We start from the raw sequence: 18503 nt of genomic DNA on the forward strand, positions 1-18503 counted from the left end.
AAGTGCTAAGAGGAAGGCACGTTTGGCAAACCCTCACCCTGATCAACTTCTGCCCTGAAACCTATGTCCCCACTGTAGAAAGCATAGCTGTCAATGTTTCCCTTTTTTTAAGGGGAATTCCCTTATTCCGAATAGGATTCCTCGCAAGAAAAGGGAAAAGTTGACAGCTATGGCAGAAGAATGTGTGGATCCAGAATTGGCCTCCGCAGTCACTTACGGAGTGAGTTTAAACTGTGTTTATGGAAGACAATCTTACTCGGCTATGAGTGATCACCAAAGAAGAAAAAGATGAATAAAGCAGCAATTCAGAAACCAAATAGGTCACGGCATGAAGGCCAACAAACCAATATCTGAACCACATAACTCCCACCAAAATTTGTATCCCATTTTTAAACTGCTGTTCCCCACCCCCTGCTTAGCCTCCTCTACTCCTTTTTAAAAATTCTTTTCCTTGTTCTTTCCCTGCAACTTTCTAATCCTCAGCCCTGTTCTTTATTTTTATCCTGTATCTGGTTTTGCTTCACTTCCATAAACACAACTGTACCAGTTTCATAATATTTATGTATCCCATTAAAAATTGCTCCAGTTGCACAAGGTGATCTGTACTGGCCTGCTGCCTCAGGCGTGTCATTTTGTGGGTAGAGAAATTCCCTTTCCAGAGATGTCAATGCTTCCCTTTTCCAGCAGACTTATTCCGCTGTGCATTCTTAACACCTCAAGCACTTCACAACAGCACAAAGGTTGTGCCATAGCACTGTGTATACATTGCATCTTACTGGAAACAATGAAGCTGGAAGAGGTTAATATGTACGAGGGCAGCCTTTTCTAACAGGGAGGTCTGGCAGTATCTCAGGTGCCTGGGGCAGCATCTGCATTCCTCTGGCAACAACCCTTTACATCATACAGAGAGAAGCTGGACAAGAATGATTTGACATCTGCTGTTCCTCTTTCTCACCAGCGGACTTCACTCCCCCCTTTCAAGTACGCCCCAAGCAGCCGAGAAAGAGAGAACATGAAATTCAGCACATTGCTTTTGCTTTGCAGAGGAATGCACATTTAAAGCATCACAATGGAATGAAACAACCCTTGCTAATTTTGCAAGAGAGTTTTAGGATTTCTCTTGCAAAAACACTGCACTGAAATGCAGTTCTTCTCTTGTATTCCTCTATTGTTTTACAGTCGGTGTTAGATCCTTTCAGATCAGAACAGAAAGACAGGATGCCAAATCTAGGTATGTTTTTCATCAGGGGAAACTTCACCATCCATCTTGCCTCCTTTGCCCAATCCAATGCATTGCTTTTTGGATACCTAACTGCTTGCTCTCAAAGCCTAAGCAAAGCTTACTTGCTAATTTAGACCTGAAAAGCAAAAGAGGAGCAGCCAACATTATCCTACCACCAGTAGCTGAAAGATCTTAAAAATGTAAAAATAGGAAAACTGTCCCATTAGAGCAAGTATGTCTGCCTGCACAATGGGAGTTCCTTTCCCACCCTTCTCTGCCCTCACCAATCTTTTCCAGGCATTTGAGAATTCCCAGAACAAAATGGCGGATGGGGTGGGGATGGGAATCCAAGAGGGAAAGGAAAGCTCTTCTTGCAGAAGTCCTTGCAGTAACGGGACAACATGATTAGATGCAACCCATACTTTGTAGCACAGTAGTAAAATGTACTTGGCCCGGAAGTCTAAACAATGTCATGTATCTTGTGACACATTAAAGGTAGAGTGAGGAAGCGAGGGCCCAAGGGCCACATAGCCTACTTTCACACAAGCTTCAGCCTAGTTTCAAGCCTCTTGCCAGCTTTTCTCTCTCTTTTTTGCCTCCCTTTTTCTATAATTTTTATTAAATTTCCTGTTTTACATTTTAGAATATTCATTTAAACAACCTTAAAATACCAGTGACTTCCCTTCTTCTCTTTCCATTGCTTTGAGTATCTCAAGGTCATGCCAAGCCAGGAGAGATAAATTCCTGCGCTCAGCGATCCGCTCTCCATCTCTCTCATTCACTTTCGTTTTTACCTCGTGTGTCTGAAGTCTTTTTCGAAAGTTTTGTAACAAGCTTTGCCTTATAGTAAAAGTTTTTCTTTTGGACCTTTGACTCTGCATGCTCTTTCTATTTATTTACTGCAAGACACTGTCCATCAGGATCATCTAGTCCAACCCACCTGCAGTGTAGGAATATGCAGCTTTTCCTTACGGGGATCAAACCTGCAACCTTGGCATCATCAGCACCACATTCTAACCAACTGAGTTTCCCAGGCTCTAATGGGTAATTTAATATGTTAATTAACTTATTCATCCTTTTTAAACACAATGCTTAAATGTATAAACCCAATTATTTGATTTTGAGAGATAAAGGTAAAGGGACCCCTGACCATTAGGTCCAGTCGTGGCCGACTCTGAGGTTGAGGTGCTCATCTTGCTTTACTGGCCAAGGGAGCCGGCATACAGCTTCTGGGTCATGTGGCCAGCATGACTATGCCGCTTCTGGCAAACCAGAGCAGCGCACGGAAACGCCATTTACCTTCCCACCAGAGTGGTACCTATTTATCTACTTGAATTTTGACATGCTTTCGAACTGCTAGGTTGGCAGGAGCAGGGACCAAAGAACGAGAGCTCACCCCGTCGCAGGGATTCGAACCACCAACCTTCTGATCAGCAAGTCCTAGGCTCTGTGGTTTAACCCACAGCGCCACCCGCGTCTCTGTTGATTTTGATACATTTGCACAAAAGAAAAAGCAAGAAAGATAACTTACACCTGTTGAGCCGATCTACAGGTATTCCAATCCTTATGCAGTTGGCAGCCTCCAGGGTTTCTGGCAGTGGCAGGTCTTCACATTTGGGTGGCTGGAGTTGCATCAGAATGAGCGGATTAGATCTAGCAATGTTGTATTCCTGCCTACAGAGGTCATTCTCCAGAACTTCACACTCATCCCGACAGAGCTCCCTTGGTTTAGGTGTCCGAGCACGCTCGTCGCAGAGAGGAAACACAAAGTGGCAGAAAGATGGGATGGCAAACTGAGAGCACTGATCTGATAAATGGGTGGATGTGCCAATCATGGTAAATGCAGCTGGAAAGAAAGGCAAGGCAAACATTAAGACTTACAGGCAAAAAATGAGACACAACACATTATGATTGATCTCCCACAACTGAAACAACTTCAAAGCAGGCTACCAAATTAAAAGCATTAATAAAAGAACTGAGAACATACTATGCTAGATACATAGGCATCTCATGTGTATAACCAAAGCTGATATTTTGACAACGTCACATTCACAGAGTACAAGAGGACTCATCTGCACTGCAAATTCCAGACTGATTTCTCTCTCAGATGCAGAATTTTCAAAAAATTCATAATCACGAATATTCCCAGAGTTCTTTGGTGTGAGAGGTGGTGGTCAAAGCAGTATAATCTGGTTCATGTCATTACACAGTCCTTTGCAACGGCTGAGTAAGTCTGATCGCACCTATATTGTGGTGTATATAATATGATCACCCTGAATTTCACAATGGTAGCCGCTTGAAAAAGCACCCACCAACAGACCACCCACCCCTTGGCAATTTTTCCTTTTCTACTGCGTGTTTTTCCATTTTCTCAATGGAAATTGCCAACAGTCCTTCATGCCTCGGTTGTTGAACATTTCGGAAGTATATGTTCCAGTCTTCTGAACAGATTACGTTCGACAACTTAGGTTCCACTGTATCCGGTCAGCCACCTCTGCATTTTGAGGCATCTTTGCATTGTCTCCCTTTGATGAGTGACCATCTGATGAGGCTCTTGACAGATCAGGATTGTGAAAGGAAAGCTTCACATTATCCTACTGGTTCCAAGCAGAGATGCTCAAACCTGTCTGGAAGTCGCACCCTGTATTCTGCCATCAAATCCCAGATGTGCTGAGGTTAGCGGTACTCACTGAGTGATGAGATAAAGCCCACAATGAACATGATCAAAGACATGTTGTTCCACAGTATAGCCTCACATGTTTCACTGCTGAGCCCTGGCACAGGAAGCGAGTCCCATGACTAAGCCCTAGTGAGGTCTGCCTCAACTCATGCTTTGTTTTGTTTTTAAATCACTATGCTGGATCAATGTATAACATACATTTTTCCACTCCAGAAGCTGAAACACGCACAGCACAGTTTGGAAGGAAAGAAACACTGGATGGAAATGTAATAATACATTTTTGGCGGATACACAAGCTAAGGAGAAAATAATATTGCAAAGTTCAGTTGCATTGTTCGTCATAGGTTGTATGTCAGGCATAGGCAAACTCCGGCCCTCCAGATGTTTTGGAACTACAATACCCATCATCCCTAGCTAACAGGACCAGTGGTCAGGGATGATCTTCGATATTTAAAAGTTAGGGAAATAAAAGACGTATCACAGGTGTGATACATGAAACAAGTCCCACCTACATATAAGTAGATTTCCACTTTCCCAATTGATCTATAGCTTTCAGCTCATGACAAATCTGTATGTCCTGCCAATGCAAATTGTGACAAGCAAGGAAATGACAGAATAATGAAATTCCTTAGTGCCCCAAGAAATTGCCACCTTCCCTTCCTAATGCATAGGCTGTTCCTTCCCATTGGCACAGTTCACACTACATGTTCATCATAACATGTTCCTTTGTTTGGCCTTTTATTCAAAAGCTGTGCTCACACCATAACCATAAAGCACATTTGAAGCATATTCCATCCCTCAAAGAATTATGGGCACTGGAGTTTGTTAATGGTTGCTGGGAATGGTCACTCTGTGAGGGGAAAACTACAGTGCTCAGAATTCTTTGAGGGAAAGTGTGTGTTCTTAAGTTACAGAGTGTACATTGCCTAGGACTAGAAATGCTTGTTTCAAATACACTTTTAAACTGGTTATCAGATCTTACACAAAAGCACATTCAAGCATGTGTGTATACTTACTGAACACACACACAGAGGTGTTCACACACTATTACAAACACATCTCTGCATGTGAAGGCAGCTCTCTGGCAGGCAGCTATGCTGCGAAGCAGGAAAAAGTCTACTGCCCCACTCTCGAAATGGAACAAAATGGAAACTAACTCTCCCTTAAAAAGGTAAAGGGGCCCCTGACCATTAGATCCAGCTGTGGCCGACTCTGGGGTTGCGACGCTCATCTCTCTTTATTAGCCGAGGGAGCCAGTGTACAGCTTCCGGGTCATGACTAAGCCGCTTCTGGCGAACCAGGGCAGTGCACGGAAACATCGTTTACCTTCCCGCTGGAGCGGTACCTATTTATCTACTTGCACTTTGACGTGCTTTTGAACTGCTAGGTTGGTAGGAGCAGGGACCGAGCAACGGGAGCTCACCCCGTCGTGGGGATTCGAACTGCCAACCTTCTGTTCGGCAAGCCCTAGGCTCTGTGGTTTAACCCACAGCGCCATTCGCGTCCCAACTCTCCCCTGGGTACTTTCATAAAATCATAGAATCTTAGAGTTGGAAGGAATGCCAACAAGAGTCATCTAATCCAACCCCCTGCAATGCCGGAATCTCAGCTAAAGCATCCATGACAGATGGCTATCCAACCTCTGTTTAAAAACCCCGAAGGAAGGAAAGTCCACCACCTCTTGTTGGAGTCTGTTCCATTGCAGAACAGCTCTTACTGTCAGAATGTTTTTCCAGATGTTTAGTTGGAATCTCCCTTCTTGCAACTTGAAGCTATTGGTTCGAGTCCTACCCTCCAGAGCAGGAGAAAACAAGCTTGCTCCCTCCTCCACATGTCAGCCCTTAAGATATTTGAAGATTGCTATCATATCTCCTCTTTTCCAGGCTGAACATACCCAGTTTCTTCAAGCACTCCTCGTAAGGCTTAGCTTCCAGACCCTCAATCATCTTGGTTGCCCTCCTCTGCACACGTTCCAGCTTGTCAACATCCTTCTTAAATTGCGGTGCCCAGAACTGGACACAGTATTCCAAGTGTAGTCTGACTAAGGCAGAATAGAGTGGTACTATTACAGTGGTACCTCTGGTTACGTTTTTCTGGGTTACAAACAGTTTCAACCCAGAAGTGAGTGTTCCGAGCTCTTGGAGGCCTCACCACTGGCTGGAAAATTTGGGATTCTGCAAGGGATTTTGGGATTTGTTCATGTGTTGTCTGCCCTGTGCCTTTGTCTCTGCTTTGCTCCTTTGTTTGGGGGACTTCTGGGGGACTCTGCCTTCTGCCATTGTTTTGGGGATCATGTGGGGTTTGGGGTTCAGCTACTGGTTGACTGTGTGACTGCAGAAATGGATAAAAGCCCCCCATTCAAACAATCATCAGTGCATGTAAAAAAAAAAGTTACTTTTTTCATCTACAATACTGGCTTATTTATTTTATAGTACAGCACATTGATTATTGCCTTCATTTTATGGATCAATGGTCTCGTTAGACAGTAAAATTTGTGTTAAAATTGCTGTTTTAGGGGGTGTTTTCCATTGTCTGGAACGGATCAATCCACTTTTCCATTACTTTCAATGGGAAAGTGCGCTTCAGGTTAAGAACAGACTTCCGGAACCAATTAAGTACTTAACCTGAGGTGCCACTGTACACCCCTTGATCTCTAGACACTAGACTTCTATTGATGCAGCAGCAGCAACCCCTCTCCCTCTCCCTCTTTCTCTCTCTCTCTCTCTTTTGTAATTGATGGGCTTATAGTGAGTCTGTTTGGTCTACCTAGTAGCTCTCTCGTTAATCATCCTATTGTCTTATCCACATAGTGTTCCTACACTCTTAGAATAACCTTTGAACTCAGTGGCAAAGATAGTACTGATTAATTTTCTTGGTTGGGCAGAGATTTTTTCAAGAAGCTGAGTAACTGAACAGAGCAATTCCCAAGATGGCCAAACCGGAGTATCACGGAGCTTATAGTCAGATTTTTGGGCTAGGCCCTTTACAGCAGTCAGGACCAGGTTAAGTGAAAAGTGTGAGTCTACCAGAAGAAACCTGATATTTGCTAATGACTTTGGTAAGCTGCACTAAAGATTATAATGAATTACCAAACGACTTCAAACAATGGCAAAGCATCCTTGAACAAGCCGGCCTTTAAAAAGAATGCAGATAAGAAGAAGGCCAAGATAAGTAAAGATTGTGGGCACACTACAAAAGGAATACTTGGAAGGGAACATAAAATAGTTGAGGAATTTTCATATTTGGGATAACTGCTGCCAGAGAATTTCCCTCTTTAGCAACCCTGGATCAAATTTGCTTGCTTCTATTCCTTTGCCGCTTTTTATTCAAATAAATCCCAAAGTGGCTTACATAAAAATAACATAATGGAACATCACGAATACAGCATAAATTGTATAGAATATTTAAGAAATCATCAGTAAAACAATCCCAAATACTGTAAAACAATTTCCAGCTATGTAACACTATTAACAAAACTAAAAAATAAGCTTAACATCACAGTTACACCAAAAATCATATTATAGGACTCACAAAGTACGACAGCATTCATATCTATAAAACAATATTAATGACATTATCAAAATAGCAACAAAACAAACAAACACAAATGGTTCACATCAGGAATCAACAGAAGGAAACTCAGTCAATAAAAGCAATGAGACTTAACTGCCTACATGTGGGAGGTCTCGAGTCATGCCTGAACACACCTGTTTCACCATGTGATCACATATGCAAATGTGAATTTACAATGCAGTCAGCAAGCAATTTCTGAAAGTGCAACCACAATTTGGTCACCTGCTACAATCACGTATCCGTATACTGCTCGTCAGTTTACATTTTACAGTTCTCTATGCCTCCAGGACTGAGGACATGTTTACTAAAAAAAACCCCCTAAAGCTGGTTGAAGTGAAAAGGTTTGTACACTTGCCCCATGATAATCTATAGAAGTTGCCAGCTGCTAAGTAAGAACCGCAGTACCTCAAGGACCGCCTCTTTCCATATGAACCTACCCAGTCCCTGAGATCATCTTCTGAGGCCCTCCTTCGTGTGCCTCCTCCTCGAGAGGTCTGGAGGGCGGCAAGACAAAAATGGGACCTTCTCTGCAGTGGCTCCCCATCTGTGGAATGCTCTCCCCAGGGAAGTTCACCTGGCGCCTTCATTACACACCTTTAGGCACTAGGCAAAAACGTTCCTCTTTAACCAGGCCTTTGGCTGATCCGATTTACATCCTATGCCCTTTTAACATGTATTTTTCAGGAAGGGGGGCTATTGAGTTGTTGTTTTGATTTTTATTATGTATTTTGTGGTTTTATATTTTGATTTTATTCTGTGAGCCACCCTAAGACCCCCAGGTATAGGGTGGTATAATAATAGTAGTAGTAGTAGTAGTAATATTTTGTGCAGTGGAAATGGAAGATGTCTAGAGAGCTAAACAGATGGGGCATATGAATGAGAAACGTTACAGAGATAATCCCATGCAGTTATTTCTATAATCTTCTGGACAGTGCAGTCATAGCTGTGTCAGCTGTACAAGGAAAAGCACCAGAGAATGAACCAGCTGTGGTCGGTACGATGGGAGGTTGGTCATCAACAGGCTCCAGTGTCTTGGGTAGAGAGAGGCTGGATGCTTGAAAGGAGCATATCACAACTGAGACTCAGAGCTCTCCTTGTAGAAAAATGCACAGTGCTATTCTTTGGCCAGGAATAACTCCGTGCACCATGTTACAAGTCAGAAAAATAGATCCAGTGGTTCAGAAGGTTCACGGTTCAATACAAACTAGTTCTCTCATGTTTTGTATCTCCTGTAAGAGGTGCTTGGATATGGAATCTCCTTGCTCACTACTGGCTGATGTCTGAACTTGTTTGCAAAACATCAGGAGCTGTATATGCATTGGGCAGATTAAGCAAGATAACATCCACGCTTTGTATATTTTTGCCATCAATTGCCTAGCAAATAATTCTTTTTATTAGATGACAAAACAAAGTACAGGCATTGAAGCGGAATATAGAACTCCCGTGGAAATTGGGTGCATGAAGATGGCGTTTTAGCAATATATGGCAACGCACACAAGTCCTTTCCAGTACTGCAAAGCAGCTTATTCCAATACTGACTTCCCTAAACACCGATAATAGATTTGCCCATGGCTCCTTTTAGAAGTACAGTGGTGCCCCGCAGGACGAACGCCTCGCAAGACGAAAAACCCGCTAAAGAAAGGGTTTTCCGTTTTGGAGGTGCTTCGCAAGACTAATTTCCCTATGGGCTTGCTTCGCAAGACGAAAATGTCTTGCGAGTTTTTCCGACTCCCCCCCCTTTCCCCCCCTTTTTCTAAGCCGCTAAGCCGCTTATCCGCTTATCCACTAAGCCGCTAAAAGCCGCTAATCCGCTAATGGGCTTGCTTCGCAAGACGAAAAAACCGCTAGACGAAGAGACTCGCGGAACGGATTCTTTTCGTCTTGCGAGGCACCACTGTTCAGGAACCCATGCGAGTTTTCTTCATTGCCAAAAACAGTAATAAGAGGTGTATTGCACAGATAAAATATACGAGTCAGCTGGGCTGAAAGAAGCCATGCCACACGGCCTCAGGGGGATAGGGCATTATTATTATTATTATTATTATTATTATTATTATTATTATTATTCTGAACTGCAGAAGGACACAGGAAGTTTAAAGACAGAAAAAAGACAAAAGCACAGCCTGTATCTCCCCTTTCTTTCTTTCTTTCTTTCTTTCTTTGCAAAAAAAGAGATATTTCAGAAATGTTTCACACTTTACACTGAAGAGTTTTACTACCACAGGGCTTGAAGCAGTCTTTTAAAATTAATTTTCCTGTTTGGACTGCAGATGTCACTATTTTCCATTCCCATAGCCACATGCTTCAGTGGCTTAAAGTGAAAACTAATGTAACAGTTACAAGTGTACACTTCCTTTTCTTTTTTCCTTTTTTAAAGAAGAACTGCCAGAAAACTGATTTTTCCTAGAACAAAAATATCTTTGTTCTAGTTCCCCCATTCTAAGATTTGCCACCTTCAGTTTGATTCTCATGCTTTTACATTGAACAGACTTTACAGTGAACTACTCATCGACCCAAAATATCTGGCACAACGATAGGAGGGAACTTCTATACTTTAAAAACAATGCATAATAAAGAACTGTCTCAATATTACAAGTGTCCCAAATGTGCACACTTTCAGGATCCCATGCCTTCAAAAGTGTTTTCCAAGGAGGCAAGGGGACCATCAGGTAATAAAGTAAAAGTTAAAGGACCCAAGGATGGTTAAGTCCAGTCAAAGGGGACTATGTGGTTATGGCGCTCATCTCGCCTTCAGGCCAAGGGAGCCGGCATTTGTCCATAGACAGCTTTTCTGTGTCATGCGGCCAGTAGGACTAAACTGCTTCTGGCACAACAGAACACCATGACAGAAACCAGAGCACACGGAAACACTGTTTACCTTCCCACCGCAGCGGTACCCATGTATCTACTTGCACTGGCATGCTTTTGAACTGCTAGGTTGGCAGGAGCTGGGACAGAGCAACAGGAGCGCACCCCCTCACAGGGATTCGAACCACCAACCTTCTGATTGGCAAGCCCAAGAGGCTCAGTGGTTTAGTCCACAGCGCCATCTGTGTCCTGAACAAACAAGCACACCATTACTGATAGGTCCACCCACCACTGTGAGGCTCAAAGCAATGAAGGTGATGCCTCCCCAGCTGTTGCCATTGGCTGTGGGCTTCTTGTGATGTCACAAAAGCACTTGGCAACTGAGTGGATATACAGGCAGGCCAAGGGGAAAGCCCTTTTCTATTTCCAGCAGGACACACCTGGCAATGGATGTGACATTCAGCACTGCCCAGGTTTCTTCCACTTGGAGGAGGCAAACTGGTGAATGGAAAGAGGCAATCCTCTGGCAGTGGGATGCTAGGGAGCAATAATAAGGCAGGTTTGCTTTCTTGAAGGCTGCTGGTATCTGTGGTTGGAAGCTGGCGGATGTCTCATGATGGACCTAACAGTAGCTTCTGGCACAATAGGACACTGTGACGGAAACCAGAGTGCACGAAAACACTGTTTCCCTTCCCACTGCAGAGGTACCTATTTATCTACTCACACTGGTGTGCTTTTGAACTGCTAGGTTGGCAGGAGCTGGGACAGAGCAATGGGAGCTCACGGGGATTCAAACCATAGACCTTTTGATTGGCAAGCCCAAGAGACTCAGTGGTTTAGACCATAGTGTCACCCACGTCCCATCAGGGTATGCAGCTGGAGTGCTCATTCTAGTTTTCCCTGGCTTAACTCCCGGTTTGCCTCTTCACTGTGGAAGCTATGATGGCAAGACCCGAGGAGAAAGCCAGAAAGCCTTGGTTATTTCTGCAGTTCATTTATAGACACATGTAAGCAGCCCATTTGGATTACTGTGTGCATCTCCTGCATTCAAGTTTGCTCATGCCTTTTCGCAGAGCACAGCTGTTCTTGTTTCTACATGTGGAGGAGCACGGTTCTCTGGATTATGGCTTATTACAAGCCCCGATAACTATGCGCACTGAATCACTGGACCCTTTGTATGTAACTGCAGAGTTGTCTGAAAAATCACTGGTGTACAACAGGAGCCTGAGCCTTTGCTGTGAAAACCTATTAAATAAAAGCAAATATACACCCTACGTAAAACTCTGAATAGGAGCACAGAAGTACAGGAGCTGACTGGCACTTCCTCTCCCGGGTTTCAGACAGAAGATTTTTCCAGCTCTAGCTTGGGATGCTGGGAATTGGACCTGGAACTCGGTACATGCCAAACATGAGTTCTATCACAGAGTCCCAGGCAGCCTTCCCCAACCTATCGCCCTCCAGATGTTTTAGATTCTACTTTCATCAGACTCGGCCACGTGGTCAGAGAAGATGGAAGTTTTGAGTTTTGAGTCCCAAACATCTGGTGGACATACGGCTGGGGAAGGTGGTTCCTGGAAGAGATCCACCATAGGAAGCATTTTATTTTTTGCAGTAGACTACAGAGGGTATATACAAATAGTTAAAAACAAAACAAAAGGTTGCATAGTGAGACCCAGTGTTGACAGGTATTTGATTCCAATTACTACTCAGGTATGTAACTGCTTTGCAAGAGCATTGATTTAGCCGCAGGGAGGTTAAATAACATTGTATTATTATTATTAATTATTAGGTAAAGGTAAAGGTAAAGGTAAAGGTAAAGGACCCCTGGATGGTTAAGTCCAGTCAAAGGCGACTATGGGGTGCAGCATTCATCTTGCTTTCAGGCTGATTGCCAAAGACTAGGACTAGCCGCCTGAGAAACAGTTTCTATCCAAATGCGATTTTGGTTTTAAACGCAGTGTAAGGTAATCCCTATGGGAGTATATTGTATTTAATTATGGGGTATCAGAGTTTTTAGGGGTTAACCAGGCTGGGATAGGTGGGATAGCAAGCTTGTTGGTTTTTGAATGTCTGATGTAGATTTTTTCAATTTCGTTGTTCTGTATGGGACAATGACAATAAAGATTATCGTATCGTAATTGATGCTTTTGAATTATGGTGCTGGAGGAGACTCTTGAGAGTCCCATGGCCTGTAAGAAGATCAAACCTATCCATTCTGAAGGAAATCAGCCCTGAGTGCTCACTGGAAGGACAGATCCTGAAGCTGAGGCTCCAATACTTTGGCCACCTCATGAGAAGAGAAGACTCCCTGGAAATGACCCTGATGTTGGGAAAGATTGAGGGCACAAGAAGAAGAGGACGAGATGGTTGGATAGTGTTCTCGAAGCTACCAACATGAGTTTGACCAAACTGTGGGAGGCAGTGGAAGACAGGAGTGCCTGGCGTGCTCTGGTCCATGGGGTCACGAAGAGTCGGACACGATTAAACAACAATGAAACAGTACTAAACTGTGATCTGCCATGGCTACCCTACCATGCTACTTGTAAGCAAAATACAAAAGTGCCACCACTGCCCACCACTAAGAGACATCCAGGAGCCCTGCAGGGCATGATGGTGGTCAAAAATCACTGGGCAGAGGCCTTGTGGTTTGTTTATTTTTGGAGGGGTGAGATCCTCCACAGTACCATGGTTTGTTGTTGTTGTTTAGTCAGTCATGTCCGACTCTTCGTGACCCCATGGACCAGAGCACGCCAGGCCCTCCTGGCTTCCACTGCTTCCCGCAGTTTGGTCAAACTCACGTTGGTAGCTTCAAGAACACTGTGCAACCATCTCGCTCTCTGTCGTCCCCTTCTTGCTAAAGTCTGGCACCAGCCTTGCCACGGAATAACACAACGTGAGCAGAAAAGAAACCTCATGAAATTCATCAGTCTCCCCCTGCAACACACAAGACATCATTCCACTTCAAGAGTTAATCCAGATACTCCAAATTCCTGTGCCCTATAAGAAGCGAACAAGACCATGTTCATCAAGGTGCCATAATATGAGATAGCATCCAATTATTCATGCAGGTCAGCAAAGGTGTCTGCTTTAGGGAAAGTATCCTCTTCTTGACCTGGGATCACTGCCTCCCAAACAGTTTAACCCTGGGGGAAAAAATCACACCGGTTTTTCCAAAAGAGGTTTCTTTTTTGTGTGGACAGCTCTGCATTCAGGCTAGAGTTGTACTCTTGTTGCCCCGAAGCAGGAACTAAAGTGAAGGGAGGAAATCCTTCCCCAGACATATATTAAAGCCCTGAGAGCAATTCTTTGCACTTCAAACTCCACCTTAGGAGGACTGCAAAAGCTACTGCATAATAGGGAAAACACATTGCAGCAATTCATTCTATGATGCAGGCTGTAAAAAGCTGTACCTAGTTTCATTTCCATTCATTACAGTGTTAAAATTGGATTTCAGGCTTTTGACTGAAATACAATGTTTTCGGACAAGGATAGAGGCGTGCAGGCTTACCAGTGATTCGGTTCTCGATTTCCCCTTGCATCTGGAGGGAATCCACGTAAATGGTCCTATTTCCGATGATGCGAGCACAAGCAATTCCCCTGTAAGGCTGGCAAAACCCATCTTCGTGGTAATCTTCCCTGCAAAAGACAAATTGGGGAGCCTGTAAGTACATCTGCAGATGTCTGCCTGTCCCTGATGAATTTTAAGAAATATGTCCTTCAACAGCAGCAGAGAAATGTTAAATCTGACATTTTACATTCCTCCAGATACTGGTCTCTCGCCTCAAGTTTTCACCAGACAATGTTTCTGGAAACAAGAAGGGCATCAATGAACATATTAATTCAAGGAAGGAAAGGGGGGGACCTTTTAAAAGTGAAAACAAGAATTATCTTAGAAATCCTATGCTAATGATAATGGGATGTGGCAGGTTATTCTATTAAAAGGCTGTACAACTGAGACCACAATGTGTATCATGTTACACCTCATAATACATTGCTGGCATTTAACGGCATGCGATGCAATTAGGCAAGCAGTTGTTTCTCTTCTCCTGCCTCCTCCTGCAATTCTTCATTTCCTGCAAGCGAATAGCAAAAGAGGCCTTGCCAAGATTTAATTAAAATATGGCATAATTCTGAACTATGGCTTAGATAAACAGAATGAAATCAGGGCTTAAACGTCCTTCTCTCCCACCCCCTCCTATAGATTTAATGCCAAATTCTTTTTTTTCTTCTATAGAACCTAATGCATATGTTGAATTACTGTCTGGGCTGCTAAAAATCTGCTTAATGTATCCAGCTTAAATGGAGTTGCTCCAGAGTACCATTGCTAGGGGGAAAAGGCCATTCCTTTTAATGCTAGGGATGGCGGGTTACTAAGACTTTGAAAGTTAATAATAATAATAATAATAATAATAATAATAATAATAATAATACCCCACCCATTTGGCTGGGTTTCCCCAACCACTCTGGGCAGCTCCCAACAGAATATTAAAAACACAATAAAACATCAAACATTAAAAACTTCCCTAAACAGGGCTGCCTTCAGATGTCTTCTGAAAGTCAGATAGTTGTTTATTTCTTTGACATCTGATTGGGGGAGGGCATTCCACAGGGTGGATGTCACTACTGAGAAGGCCCTCTGCCTGGTTCCCTGTAGCTTCACTCCTTTGGCCCTCCAGCTGTTTTGGGACTACAATTCCCATCATCCCTGACCACTGGTCCTATTAGCTAGAGATAATGGGAGTTGTAGCTCAAAACATCTGGAGGGCTGCAGGTTGGGGATGCCTGATTTGGTCACTACCGCATTTCCCCTGCTATTTTAGTCAGCAATTGCTTGGCTAAGTCAGACGGAAAGCCTCCTATTCTTAAGCCAGAGCATCAACATTTGTCCTTCTCACCAAAGAGATGCAGCCCAGGAGGGATAGTATGAAGACTTTCAGATTCCTGAACCGACTTATTTTCTTATAATGGATGTGTTAACTTTGCAGAGAAGGTCAAAGATGGGCTACAATAAATGTACGGTTTGTTGTGGCAATTAGGCAGCTGCATTGTTGTAATTATTGCTGCAATTATGGCCAAGAACAGCACAATGGTATTTGCAAGCTTTAGGTCAGCCAAGTTCATAGAACATAGGAACTAAATGGATGTAGGAAATGTTGAGCACAGACATCTATAATTTAATATAATGTATTTATGTAGGATGCAATATTTTTTTGAAAACGAAGCCCTTTCTGCACACGTGGAGTTATTGTTTCCCAACAAAACTTCAGCAGAAGCACCAATTAGGGCAATTTCTTCTCCCCTGACTGGTATTCAATACACTTTACAATAACTAAAGTCATCACAGAGTGTGGCACTAAACAGAAAGGGGAACCGATGTAACAAAACAGGAACAGCCTCATTCCCAGTTCATAAAGAGTTCATGTACTTTTCACTTAACCACACGGTAGTGACTCAGTTTCAAACCAGAGATTGCCAATTTGACTGAGGTTAAACATGAAATGAAATCTAGACCTTTCACATCTTCAGAGCCAAAACATGGCTTAAGGGGCCACCTAGAAGATCATTTTAATTTTGTCTCGGTAATGACAAGAATTCAAATGAGTGCTTTGTGTTCAGTAAATCTACATGATGCCGCTGGGAGAGATCATCAGGGGGTTTGGGCTGGGTGTTCATCAGTATGCGGATGATACCCAGCTCTACCTCTCTTTTAAATCAGAACCAGTGAAGGCGGTGAAGGTCCTGTGTGAGTGTCTGGAGGCAGTTGGAGGATGGATGGCGGCTAACAGATTGAGGCTGAAGCCTGACAAGACAGAACTACTCTTTTTGGGGGACAGGGGGAGGGCGGGTGTGGGGGACTCCCTGGTCCTGAATGGGGTAACTGTGCCCCCTGAAGGACCAGATGTGCAGCCTGGGAGTCATTTTGGACTCACAGCTGTCCATGGAGGCAGAGGTTAATTCTGTGTCCAGGGCAGCTCCATCTGGTATGCAGACTGAGACCCTATCTGCCCGCGGACTGCCTCACCAGAGTGGTACATGCTCTAGTTATCTCCCACTTGGACTACTGCAATGCACTCTATGTGGGGCTACCTTTGAAGGTGACCCAGAAACTACAACTAATCCAGAATGTGGCAGCTAGATGGTGACTGGGAGTGTTTTAGACCACAGCGCCACCCGCGTCCCATGTGGACAGAATGGCTCAATGGGGCTGGAACAGCCATTTCCAATCTAGCACCCTCCAGCTAATTGAGAGTACATCAGCCCCAGCCAGCGTGACCAAGCGGTAGGGATGATGGGAGAAGGTAGTCCAACAGCATCTGCAGAACACCAGTTTGGGGAAAGCTGGGCTTGAGTAAAGCTTTCACGGAAGTTTAGGATTTTGCTCTTGAGATCCAGAGGTCCGGGGCATTAATCTTATCCTCTTAATTTAAAGGAAGAACAGAATACAATTACCCAGAAATACAGCTCTAAAGGAATTACCAAAAGGGGTGTTATCAGTGCCCTTTAGCCTGAAATATGTTTCCTCTCAGCCTGATATATTATATTTTCTGAACCCAGCCAAAGAGAGTCATTTGAATGTCAAAACTGAGGCTAATTCAAGCTTTACATTCATGTTACAGGATATGGGAAATCCATTTGTGAAACTACCCTTATCAGTAACTGCAGCAGCACAGACCAACTTAAAATAGTCACTGTGGGGGGCGCTTCACACATGATATCATTTTGTAAGTACAGTGGCGCCCCGCAAGACGGAAAACTCGCTAGACGAAAGAGTTTTCCGTTTTGGAGGTGCTTCGCAAAACAAATTTGCTATGGGCTTGCTTCGCAAGACGAAAATGTCTTGCGAGTTCCTGCAGGTTTTTTCCCCTCCCCCCCTTTTTCTAAGCCACTAAGCCGCTTATCCGCTAAACCGCTAATAGCGCTAATCCACTAAGCCGCTAATAGGGTTGCTTCGCAAGATGAAAAAACCGCTAGACGAAGAGACTCGCGGAACGGATTCTTTTCGTCTTGCGAGGCACCACTGTATAAACTTAATGTACCCCCCGGACCACTTCAGCATGCATGTTTGAAAGCTTCCCTGTAAATAGCTGTCTATGGAAAGCTAACAGGCAGAGTTCAAACCTGAACTTCTCCCTAAAGTGCTAGCTTTCTACAAGAAGAGTCTGGGGTTCTCTTTTTAAACATGGAATAGCAATCAAGCATGTGATCACCAGCCCCCTTCACACAGTGTTAGAAACTGAGATGTGAACGCTAGGAGTTAAATGGCACCTTAAACCGAGGTTATGGGTGCAACAATGGACAGTCAAGGCGTGCATTCTTATAACAAGAATACAAAGCTGAAAATGAATGAACTGCAGCTAAAATATTATCTTCATTTTTCACATGGCCTAGTCCTTCCTCTGCCCACCCCCTAATATTCTTCAGCGGGTCTCTCCTTTCCCTCCACACTGCATTGCTAATCTGAAATCTTAGGCGCCGCACTGCAGCCAGAGCTCAGAAACTGCTCACACTAATAAAATTCCCTCTTGCAAAATGCGCCTAGAACAATGGGAGTTCCGAACACTGCAGGGTACGAAGGATTCTGCTTTGGGGGCTAACCATGGTTTGCCCAGTTTGAACACTGTTGCTAAGCACAGTAAGTAAATGAAGTAAAAACTGGAAGCTCCAGATATTTGAGTGTGTAAGGGGAGCAAGAAGGAGCAAACAAGCCAAACACCTGTTCCTGGAGATCCAGTATGATTTGCCTGCAGACCAGGTCAATAATCTAGATTTTTTTACCCTCCATTACCAAAGCTTTCTGCTATGTAAAACAGGATATAAAAGTAAAGCTTAAAAATATGTATGTTTCCTTAACCCAAGAAAAGTCATATGGATGCATCCAACAAACTTGTCCACTTAGCACAAGGACTTCTGCCTGTACAATGCATCTTCTTCTTCCCATGTATAATGTACACTCCTTAAGAGATTTGGTATAGAAGTATGGGGGGGGGAATCTGTGCTGGCAGTTTTCCCAACCCTCTGGAGCAGATCAGGCATGGGGGCAATGGGAAAGGATGTCCCACTGGCCAGGCGGAAGATGATGTTCTTGGAAACAAGTCATACAAGCAATACTCAACAAAAAAAGGCAGCAGTTAGTTGAAAAGGTGAGTCTTTGGGGCAATTATATTTGAAATACAGCACCTATTAAAGAAAAATTATATTTTATCTTCCAGAAGACTCCTG

At 43.7% G+C, this 18503-nt stretch overlaps 1 protein-coding gene across 2 annotated transcripts in view; it reads right to left on the reverse strand.

The window, feature by feature from the left end:
* The window catches only part of ROR2 (receptor tyrosine kinase like orphan receptor 2), a 164174-nt gene that overhangs the window by 10203 nt on the left and 135468 nt on the right, over positions 1 to 18503 (reverse strand). For both annotated transcript variants that reach the window (XM_081880397.1, XM_081880398.1), the window contains exons 5-6: positions 13792 to 13919; positions 2754 to 3068 (exon numbers count right to left, since the gene is read on the reverse strand). In XM_081880397.1, the coding sequence (XP_081736523.1) occupies positions 2754 to 3068; positions 13792 to 13919 (443 nt within the window). The remainder of the gene's footprint in view (positions 1 to 2753; positions 3069 to 13791; positions 13920 to 18503) is intronic.

Source organism: Podarcis erhardii (genome assembly GCF_964252035.2).
Source record: "Podarcis erhardii genome assembly, chromosome: 11".
In the NCBI taxonomy this organism is placed as follows: domain Eukaryota; kingdom Metazoa; phylum Chordata; class Lepidosauria; order Squamata; family Lacertidae; genus Podarcis; species Podarcis erhardii.